Source organism: Diadema setosum, chromosome 16 (genome assembly GCF_964275005.1).
Source record: "Diadema setosum chromosome 16, eeDiaSeto1, whole genome shotgun sequence".
Classification (NCBI taxonomy): domain Eukaryota; kingdom Metazoa; phylum Echinodermata; class Echinoidea; order Diadematoida; family Diadematidae; genus Diadema; species Diadema setosum.
This window is the reverse complement of record NC_092700.1, coordinates 11,412,014-11,424,003: the sequence shown is the minus strand read 5'-3', so window position 1 is coordinate 11,424,003 and position 11,990 is coordinate 11,412,014. Positions and strand designations below refer to the sequence as shown.

Genomic DNA, 11,990 nt, shown 5'->3' with positions numbered 1-11,990 from the left:
GTCATATAATATCCACTGTGTTTAAGTCTTGTCTTGAGATCGTTACTAGGCCACAATGTTCAACTTCCCATCCTTGTTTCTGAAGGCAAGCCTGGCAGGGCATATGAAAAAGGGCTTCTTGCCCTCTTCCTTGAGACGTTTTAGCTCATCCATCTTCTCTTTCCTGAGCTGAAGGATGCGTCTGGAAAAATCTTCAGACACAAACACTTTCCCTCCCTTGTATGTGCTTTCCTTCTTGAGTTTGGCGATACAGGCTTTACGTACCAGCTCCTTGGACACATAGGTGGAAAAGGCGATGTGGATGATCCTAGGTTTGTCCCTCTCAGCTCCTTCTCTCGACACCTTGGCAGTGGGCGTGCGGTGGCACCTTTCTATGACATATTTAGAGGACTCGATGCCAACAAAATTGGAGAGAAACTCCCCAACCAGTTCCTGGCAATTCTCCCTGGGCTTCTCAATGATGCCGTGTAGTACCAAGTTGTTTCTCCTGGCTCTGTTTTCCAAATCGTCTACCTTGAGCAGGAGATCCTCTTTCTCATGCTTGAGTTTCTTCATCTCGGACACTACTTCATCCATCTGAACACAACACGCATCGATTTTCTCTTCATTTTCCTTGGTTTTGAGTGTTAGTTCCTCCAATCCGTTTATTATGAGCGAGTCAATTCGCTCTTCTAGTTTGTTGAACCTCTCTAAGTAGCTGACGAACCAAGCGGGTGGAAGTGAAGAGTCACCGCCGAGCCTGTCGGCCTGGGAATCCAGCTCTACCGGCGCATCAACAATCAACTTTTTCGAGATTGATTTTGACTTATCTGGAGTGTCCATTGTTCTCTTAGACGCCATGATTGCAGTCCACAGTAGTGCCCGAACCAAAAGGGGCAATTCAAAGTAGATTTTACAACCCTAAAACTTCTCACCAAGCTGAAATTTGGTCCAAAATCGCGTGGTAGAACAATCACATGTTCTCACAATGGAGGGTGGGGGCGCTCTCCCCGGCGAGACATTTTTACAAATCCCGGTTCCACAAGCTACTATATCTATGCTTATGCTCTTTCTAGCTGTTTATAATCCAGCTCCTCACGAACCGATAACTTACTTTGCGACTGTCAAATACAAAGTCTTTGAAAACAGACTACATAATGAACAAAAAAGAAATGACAACAATCAGTAAAAGAAACACATGGAATATCAATTTATCCACAAGACTGGTTAACAAGGTCTATTTTCAAATTCATGAAATTCTTCCGTCGAGATGTTTTCATTGCAACTGAATTACGAATTGCACTCCGTCGAAGTAATAAGCACTACTAAAAAAATGATCAATTCAGTGCATATTTTCGTTGATGTAGGGTAATTTGTCAATAAGTTGCAAAGTCTATATTTTTCAGCTTTAACAGAGAATCTTCGCAAGTTATTATCACAAGGTTGGCGCAGTGACCCAAGATAGCATCTGTCGTACTTAAGTTTGTGAGCGTTAACTGGATGTTTTTTTTTCCAGCTTTCGGGAGTGTACAGGTGCATGCCTGCATCAAGTCAATAGAGCTCTCAGATTTCTATAGTTAATGTTTCAGCTCACTGAGGCTCTCAGTGATCTGGTGTGAGGTCATTCATTGCGTGGTTTCCCTGCTAGAATGATTTCTTGCAGTGTTTCACTATACGTCCTCTCCTCCATTCGTACTCATTCTTCTCCCTTCTTGCCTCCTTTCCCGATTTAGTCTTGCTTCAATGCCTTTCTTCAGATTTATTTTCCTTCTCGTCAGCTATCTCATCCTCTTTCTTCTCTCACACCTTCCTTCTCTTACTTGACCCCCCCACCCTTTGGTCCTGGGCCTCATTTCATAAAAGATGTTAGGATAGTAACTTTTTGCTGGAATGACAATTGTCATGGTAACGACAAGAATACAGCTTCTTGATTGGCTGTTGCTATGGACAGTTGTCATTCCAACAAGAGTTGCTATCCTACATCTTTTATGAAATGGGCCCCAGGTTTATCATTTACCAAAAAACAAACAAACAAACAAACTTTGTGACTCTTCTTTGCGTTTAGCCTTGTTTAGCTCCCCTCTCCAGCGTTGATTTTGTTTCTCTGGGTTTGTTCTTTTCTTCTTCTTGCACGTGTCCTTTCTTTTTCTGGTCCTCTCAAGGAAAGCAACTCCTTAAAGAGTAAAATATCTTCATTGGCGTTTGTCAGGGGCTTGTGCGTTTTCTTGCCCGGAACGTTGGCGCGTTTCGTGGCTGCTCTCGCCTCTTGAGCCTCTGTCATCACTGGGTGTCTATTGAGGAGTGAGAGGAGATTGAACAGAATGACCAAGTTTTGTCAGATAGTTATAGATGATTTGTAAATTTTCGTCTGATCCAAATAAGATATCTTGGTTACCCGAACCATTATGGTCAGTATGGCTAGTGTTTATTTGCAAATTATGTGACAATATCTTAGTTCTGAATAACGGGCGTTGCATGTCTTCCCTCAAAATAAGTAACTCTTGCCTGCACTATCTGAAACTGAAGTTAGCAACCTAATTCCGCGCAAATCTGAAAGTAACAGCAATAGAAGAATAATTTCGTTTACGTATTGTGCCGGCAGAAGTCCAGTCGCGAAGATGTTTTTAGCGACGACATGCAAGTCGACGTCAATATCATCGCTTCTCACGTTATACTCGAAACTAGAGATGAGTGGTTTGAAGCCATCATGATGGATTACTGATTGAAATGTTATATCTCCCCACCCCTCCTTAATATTGTTTAATACATCTCCTCAAATCCTTACTAAAAAAGATAATTATTCCCTAATGTTAGAATTGAATACATTTCTTTAACTGAAATATGCCCTCATCATGCTCATGTTTACTGGTCGCTTTTTCTGAAGTTATTTACTTTACCTCGTAATGACATTTCTTTTTATACTACAATGGATTTTATTTTTCTTATTGAAAAGGAAATGATTTTATACTGGGAAAATATAAAGCACATTTGTGATATACCTCCACTTCTATGTCCATTTTTTCTTACCATACTTTACTTTCTCTTGTTTCTCTTCACTGCTAAACATTACGGTATTGATGAAAATGATTGTACAAGTAGGCCTATTGGATTAAGACTACAATATTCTTAATGGAATTTCATAAATACACTGTAGTCCTCAACAAATGTGAAGTATTCAACTTAAATATACTATCTGAACTGAACATGCTAAAAAGGGAAATGTTATATAGTATATATCTACATATAAAACTATTCTTCGAGACCGATTTAAGTTTAATGATGTGTTTGGCACAGCAATTTTGAATAATTTATTTTCGAAGTTATTGTTCTTTCCAATAATGTCATATCTGTACGCATTGTGACTTAGGTTGAAACATTTTCAAAAATGTCTTGACGGTATTCTCATAATCGCGTATACGTCACTTCCGGTATAGCTGGAGTGAAAACAAATAGCTCGTCTGTACAGAACATGGACGCAGCTGGAATGTGTATCGGTCAGTGTGAACGCTGTGCGTGTACAAGTGTACGAATCTCATGGTAATACAGACGACACGGCATCGGCGTTCAAAATCTTCGATCTACCATTCTCTTTATGTAATTTAAGCAATAACATCTCTTGTTGCTATCCGAAATGTTAAGATGGGCCATATTTGACAGTTTCATGGAATTTCACTGACAGTTAAGGAAGAAAAGTAGATACATGGTGTAATCTCATCCAGAAATATGCCGATAATGCGCGGGTTGTGGGTTTGTTGTCACTCCAGCCGCTGCTAAATAACCGGATGCCCGACCATGAGAATAAGCAAGGTGTGCCGTGACATGAAATCCCTAGTTGCATAAAAAGCCGCGGGTCAAATCTAGATACTATCTTCGTGAAATATGTTAGACAGGTAATGTAAAAACCTAGCAAAGCTGTGAATGAAAGAAGATGGGCCCTGATTGTGACAGGAATGCAAAGTAGATTAAGTAAAACTGAAGTGGCGGGGTCTTACAGGATGGTAATATATATATATATATATATATATATATATGTATATTTGAACTCTTTGCTTGGGAAAAATATGGCTATAAAATCAAATGCACAAAAAAAAAAACCCCGTATATAAGCATACATACGTAGAGGTTGCTAGACAAAAAGAAATGTTTTCCAGGTTGTGCAATTTTCTAACGAAGCTTTTGATTAGATTAGATTTTTAGATTTGATTTTTCTTTCGACACTTCCGGCTTACCCGCTTCGCTTTGCCAGCTCATCATTAATAAGCTTTAATGCATTGTGGCTTAAGCATGCGCCATAATACGTTATATTTAGGTTTTTTTTTTTTTTTTAATCTCATCTATTACTTATGAGATAAAAAAAAATCACACGATATGTATACCTCTGTGCCTTCCTGATAGTCACTCAGCACCCGGCTTAACGGCTCGTCATTGATGGTGATGCACTCCACCTATAGCATGATGAACAGAATGGAAAAAAAAAACAACCAAAAAAACAAAAACTCATGTTTTATATCAACATGACTCTGTCTTGATTTTCTCTAAACGATATTGGTTGCGTCATGTACGTCATGATTGAATCATAATAGTCTTACTGTAATGGAATGACACATCAAACTCCGTTGCAGAAAGTTTTTAGTTTGATGAATTTTCTTTTACGAAAGTTGGATTGATCGTCGAGTTTCGGGACGAATTGCGATTACACCTGATTACAATAAAATGCTTGAGATATTCAGATTTTCTTTATGTTAATTTTGAATCTCACAATATCTGACATAAGAAGGGAAGTTTACGATTAGATTGCAACTATCTGACTGGACGGATTTCGGCATACATCGCCCCTGCAAAAAAAAAAAAAAAAAAAATCATAATAATTCGTGCAATTAATGATCTTAACCCCATTAAGACCAAGCCAGTTTGACCCTTTTCAAGCCGAAGGGGCCGGGGGCGCATTGTTCTCTCTACATAACTTCTTATTTTCAATGCACCACTGTCACATTTGACACATGGGTGGAGCAACTCAATCTCTATATCATGACCCTACATTTGAACTTTCTCAAGGTCACCAAAGGAGGCTGCTATTTTCCAAAATATAAAGAAATGCATAATAGAGAATATGGTAAAAGCAATGCCTTTTGTGTGTTATTTTTTTTTTTATTTCAGATGTCTTAATTTTGGACCAATCATTAAAATACTTATTTGCCAAAAATGAAAAAAAAAAGTCACGTTTTGTTATTTGTTATGGTTAACATTTCTCAAATTCATCACAAGGGGCGCTATTCATTATTATTATTATTATCATTATTATTATTATCAGAATGGTTTATTGGGTAAGATTTGCAAAATCGTATCCCGAAGGCTAAAATACATTGCAATGACAATTAGATACAATAAACACGTATTACTATACAAAAAACAGACAGATATGTGTGTACATAAAATCTATTCATATATCACAAATGACAAAAAAATCGTAAAAATATATTTCAATCAATAATTCTTTACCAAAATATGTAAAGCTATATACTAAAAAAAAGAAACAAAAAAAAAACCAACAACAAACAAACACACATAAGTTCTTTAATCCAACAACCCATCAATACTTGAAGAGTTTGTGCGCACATTTGCCGAATGGAGATATTTGCGATTAGGTTAAAGGTACTAGCCCACATTTGTAAACCTGCAGCAATTGGTCTCATAGTTAGCATGGAGTATGGGTATGATTGCAGTAACACCTGTGCAAAATTTCGTTCCAATTAGTCCGTTACTTTCATAAAAATAAATGAAAATGCACCGTATGCATGCGTATAACGCTCGCTAGCTCCGGTCCACGTACGTACTACTTGCATGCGATACATGTGTAAGTTTCTAGTAGCTACTTCGCCCCGGGTGTTTTTTTTTTAGACGGCACAGATTGGGGACCCTAACCGAACCCCGCGCCCCCGGAGACCGCGCCGCAAGGCGCGGTCCTGACGGCTACCTCGCAGCTGAGCGGGAGCAAAAATCACTGCCACATTCACGGCGACTTCACAAATAAAGCACGGCTAAATTTCTATCATAAACACAGTGACAATTAATACATTACCTTTTCGACTTTGTTTTTCTCACCCATTTATCTAGAAACTGCAAAATTTTCGACATTTTTTTAGGAGTAATAAGCGGCCTGCCCTACTGCAACAGTGGAGAGACTTGCTGCTATATCGGTGAGCTGAAGATATTCGCGTTATAAGACAACATTTTCTGCATCATAAGCAATGAAATGCATCAAAAAGTCGCCGAAATTAATCATTTAGGTTTAATCGACCCATGTAAGTATTCCTAGTAAGTTTTTGTTGAAAAATTAAGGAAATATAGCGCCGAAACGGCACCCGTTTTGTACAACTCCTCGATCTGAATGCGAAAACGGCACAGCCCCAACGCTGCACGTTGGGGCTGGTCGCAGTTAGTACGTAGCTAGCCCGCGCTCGTAATTCGATTTTGGGTCGGGTTGACCCGGTTTGAAAATTGATTTTAAAACGATGATTTTCTCTCTTTTATCGAATGGTATAGACAAAGAGCAACAGGTGAGGTATGTTACTGTTTTAACTTGTACTTGAAGTCATATTGGACCTGTTTTATGCAGTTTTGATTTTCGTGGGTTTGCAAATGTGGGCTAGTAATTTTAAGATAAATAAAGAGAATAAGAACATTTTTGCTTCTTTTGACCATAACTTCAAAAATATACCTTTATATGTAGTGACCAATTTATCATTTAAAAGGTATCATTTTGTACTTTATGACAAAAACCGTATTTCAAAATCTACAAAAACGGACTTATTGGTTTTTTCGAACAAACTCTTCACTTGCACTCGCATGCCCACAATCTATAATAGCACATGTCAAAACACTTGCACGCTATGGCTGGCCATCGCTGCCATTAACGCCATCTACCGTGCGCACGCTCAAACTACCGTACTTACGCTTATTGACCAATCAGTGAGATCAGTTAAGCACGCGTACGATACTAAAGCACACGTACACTATTATCGTACGTACGCTCTAAGCATACGTATGCATATTCGTATTTCGTATGTATGCGCAGTTTTCTGTTGACTGTCCAATCAGAATTCCCGTTACAGTCAAATCTACGTAATCCTGCAGAATTGTTCACAACTCCGTGGCGCGCAGTCTAACACTATCTGGAGAAATCGGCCACACGACAGCTCGTCCTCGTGGGCACTCTAGACAACTCATCATCGCAGCCGAGACAACGTAGGATGTTGACAACATCTGTGTGGGAAAACTTTATTTTGAAGTCTTTAAGTTACAAAATGTTTATAAGAACTTTATTGAAGCAGATTGTAAGGGTATTTTTCTCTTTTCACACCAAATTGGCGATGTGTCCCATAATAATTCATGGTATGGGGGTACTGAACATCTGCGGGCCCGTTCTCCTGATTTGTAACTGATGTAGAGGACATTTTTTTTTTTTTTTTTTTTAGGGGGGGGGGGTGAATTATTTGCATTACAATTTTTTTTCCTTCATTTTGTTGATGCATATTTTAAGGGTACATTTGTATTTTTCTATTTTCATACCGAATTAGCAGTGTGTCCTAGGGTAATTCATGGCAGGGGGACGGAGTGTCTGTGGGCCCGTTTGCCTGATTTATAACATAATATGATGCAAAAATTGACCTTTCGTAAAAACCACTATGAAATTATGTTCACATTGCTTTGCATAATATTGTGTTAACTCTCAAAAAAGAGCCTTTCAGTTTTTCAAAAGCAGAAAGGTATTACTTTTTTTTTTTTTTTGGAGGTGTGCAGATGCGGGATGACAGAGTGGTAGCTCAGTGTAACATACGGGTAAAGGCATACAGTGCGATTATTCAAATATTATCATTATTATTCTATTTTCATTCACCTCTTTTTTACGTAGTATAGGCCTAGTTTTAGCCTATTATCATGATATACTTATGATTATCATCATCTGGGGTGCAAAAGGGGTCATACTCCCCCATCCTCCCCTTTATCTGATATTGCTATATACACTTAAAGATGGATTTACTGCGGATCAACAGTACATGTTAATACATAGATGGCTAAACCATTCCCTAGGTGGCTCGGAAATGGAATCACTATAGACACAACTTCCCCATCCCACCCCATCCCCCCCTCCCCAGGAAAAAAAAAATAACCAAAAATCTCACTTCCGCAACTGTTTACGAAGTGTACGATCAGGGGCGCTCCCTTCATTTTTATCCATTTTATACTTGAGATCTTAGGCTTTTTGGAAAATGAGTTGCATTTATCATGTCATCGTTCATAACATCGTACTAAAAAGTTACTACTAAGTCCATAATCTTTATTACCATCATTTTGTATAAAGACGATTTTCTGCCACTTTAATTTATTCATTGGGTGTGGAGGGAAGTGTTTCTGATACATGCAGCGTGTTTGGTGAAGCTGCTGTCTGCTACTTTGACAAAAACATTTGACAGACAGGCAAAATGTTTTTTTCATATTTCGCAAAGTATAGATTTGTGATGCAAGTGATGCTCAAGATTTCAATTTAATATCTGTAATCCACAGCACTGTACAGACCCTTTGTCAGCATTATCAACATCTGATATCTATGTCATACTTGACATCAGGTATATCAGTAAAGTAACCCTTGTAATCATTGTTTTTTTTATCATCATTGTTATCGTTATTGTGATCATCATCATTATTGTTGCTACCATTGTCATTGTTATAATTATCATTACTACTCTAATTCCTATTCTTTTTATCATCATAATAAATTGTTAATACTCGTTATTACGATGACCAGTTTAGATGTGGAGTGCAGCGTGCTTCCATCTGATGTCTAATGATTTAAGCTGACTCTCCGCGCAGGTTGGTGGAAAAGACACGCTATTAAAATGATGAGAAATACCTTGCTATTTTTCGCCACAGTAAGCATGCCCAGTATGGGTATGACATACCTAGCTTTTCCACTGCACCTTTACCATTTATAAAAGAAATCAAGGAACAACAAAATCCAATAGCGATTACCTGACTCGAGAAATTGCAAAATAATTTGATATAAAAAAATCTTAATAAACAGTCTGCCAAATTCAGCATGAACATCATTCATAACGACATCGAGGGTGGTATACAGAATAGGGTTATTCATCAATTCCAAAGTCCATTACGAAGATGGTAGTTTGGCAGGGTCTCTCAGTAAACAACAATAAAAGTATAGTGTCAGTACGGAAGACTATAGGTTGCTCCATTCTCTCGCCAACGGGGGAAATAAAAATAATGAAGTTTACTTGCCTACGGCCCTGCTATGGTACTGATTAAAAAAAAACATGAAAGAAACCTCTTTGTCTTAAAAAGAAAGAAAGAAAGAAAAAAGTGTCTTTGTCCGCGTGAAAAGCGCAAGTTTGGTGTGTGTCAAAACACTGCTTCACTAATTGACACCTCGCCCAAAGACATGAAAGAGACTAAGTATAATTTTCTTGTATTTCCTCATCACTGTCATACACTCTTCTGCTGTCGCCCTCTTTTCTCATACCTGTACCTGTACCTCTCTCTCTTTCTATCTTTTGCATTCTTGCAGGCAATTATTGCACACACATATTATACACACAAATGCACGCACACACACACACACACGGCCACGTCCCCTTCTCTCTCTCTCTCTCCCTCTCTCTCTTTCTCTTACTACACATCTCTTCATTTCAAACGTAAAAGTTTTGAGAAAGAATGAAAGCATCCACACATTTGACATTGCCAGAAATATACTCTTCTGTATAAACTTTAATTCCTATTTTCGGCTTGTCCTCATTAGTCATGTAATACTGGTATAGCTTCTTGAGGATTGCATGATTCAGCATGAAGATACATACGCACGCAGCACAGTTGCATAGCGATCAATTTTGATTGAAAAGGGATGTGACATCAAGATTAAAGTCTGTATGATTGCAATGTATTCAAAGCAGAATAGTCACCATTGTCTGATATTCTTAAAACCAAGCCGCATGAAAGGTACAAGCAAGCCATATGAAGACATTCTTCTTAAAGGGAGTGGCTAGTAATTGATCAATGGGAATCAGTGGTAATGATGGGGGATGATTGTTCCAATTCTTGTGGGATTCATTTAAGAGTACATCATATATCTATTGTTGTGTGAAAATTAGTTGCTTAAGAATGGTCTCATATTCAAGTAATGTGCAGCTTAATGTTTCCAGGTTAGCCTGCCTGCAGGCAGGCAGTGACGGGGCTTTAAACAGTACAGTGACGGGGCTTTAAACTGCACATTACTCGAATATGAGACCGTTCTGAAGCAAATAATTTTCACACAAAAATAGATACATAGTGTACTCTTAAATGAATCCTACAAGAATTGGAACAATCATCCCCCAGCATTACCATTGATTCCCATTGATCAGTTACTAGCCATCCCCTTTAATAAAATGTCACATCAAAATACTGACAATCCAAATTTTGGGAAAAAAGTACAATAATCATGATAACACCACATCTCATCAACCAACACTGAAGTTTTCAACATAGTTTAACTTTGGGATTATAACATTAAAAATTACCGATAAACAAAAATAACAGAATATACCTGTCAATGACACCAATACTGTTAGATGTTCGAGATCTTAAATCACTGCAACATGACATGTAACACAATGTGAATGCACTTTATTACTCTGAGTGTTCATCTAGCTTATCGAGGAAAAATCAATGTACAGTACCGCAGTAACTATGACTGAGATAAGCCAACATCAGCTTACCATTTGACACATGATAGTTAAGAAAACATGCCTTGAATAAATTGAGATTACAGAAATTTCCAAAATTGTCTGTCCCTCTCAGTTCCACTTTCTCTCAAATTTGATAAATTTTTCTTCATGACCAGTCTTTCTCTTGACTTTAGCTGAAAACAAAACAACGCAACAAAGATATTATTTCACTGTAACTCATAATACTAATTCACTTCAAGTTTCTTACTGTACAATGGACTGATCCACAATTTCAAATGGTTATTTTTAGCCTATCTTCCATTACATTAATTTGTGAGGTACATACTACAGTGCATGTCACTAACAATTCTGTTGGTATATATCTTAATTTTCTTGATACAGCACTGCAAACAAATCTTCAGCATTAATATTTACCTTATGAATAAATAAAATGAAAGTATTTACTAGCAAAAAAAAAAAAAATAGTTCTGCATTCCAGAAGCTTGCACGAACATTTTCACCAATTACCTCAATGTGCTAAAATGTTATCTTACAAAACATGAACTAACATACATGCATAGTAAGACAAGTTTCTGACATTTTGTAAAATGCCACCTACAGCTAGTCAGTCCAAGCAAGTACCCTGTGAGGGATAAACCTGAAATACTCTCTCAGGGCTATTCAGCGGCTCAACGAAGCGTTGCGATCGTAATCTCTAGCCGCATTTACACCTACCAACAGCGCGATTTTAAAAATCGCGATGTTTTTGTTCCACCGTTTACACTTGCGCAAACAGCACGCGAAGTTTGAGCTTTACGAAACATCGCGATTTTTTTGGTCGGTAGTGCGCATGTGTAATTTACCTCTCTTCAACACGATAGACGAGTGGAAGCGCGGGCTATTCGTATTCACTGCAGTGCAATCTATTTTGCTCACAGCTAGCTAGGCTGGTTGGAACGTTGAGCCAGGGCCTTTTTATCAGTCCAATGCACACATAAATTTGTGTTTCGCGAGAGTGTAAAAACTATATAGCTTGCTATATTAGATCACATGTGTTGCACTAGCAGCTGTGTAAAACTTCAGCTTAGTATGGGAAAGTTGATGAAAGTAGCATTCAGGAGGATCATGAAATTTCGCCGATATGACGAAAGTGAGAAGTAGCACTGGTATTCAAGAATTCACCATTGTTTTACCGACACTCGTTACATACCGCTGTATTCCACAAAGTCAACTTATTTATACCGAGAGCAGTATGGGCACTCCCAAAATCAACGCACTTCTGGGAGAACATTAATT

At 38.0% G+C, this 11,990-nt stretch overlaps 1 protein-coding gene across 1 annotated transcript in view; it reads right to left on the bottom strand.

The window, feature by feature from the left end:
- Positions 1-2,171: 2,171 nt before the first annotated feature.
- LOC140239579 (uncharacterized) overlaps positions 2,172-11,990 on the bottom strand; it is a 124,977-nt gene continuing 115,158 nt past the window's right edge. The window contains exons 10-11 of the mRNA XM_072319410.1: positions 4,356-4,424; positions 2,172-2,270 (exon numbers count right to left, since the gene is read on the bottom strand). Of these exons, the coding sequence (XP_072175511.1) occupies positions 2,172-2,270; positions 4,356-4,424 (168 nt within the window). The remainder of the gene's footprint in view (positions 2,271-4,355; positions 4,425-11,990) is intronic.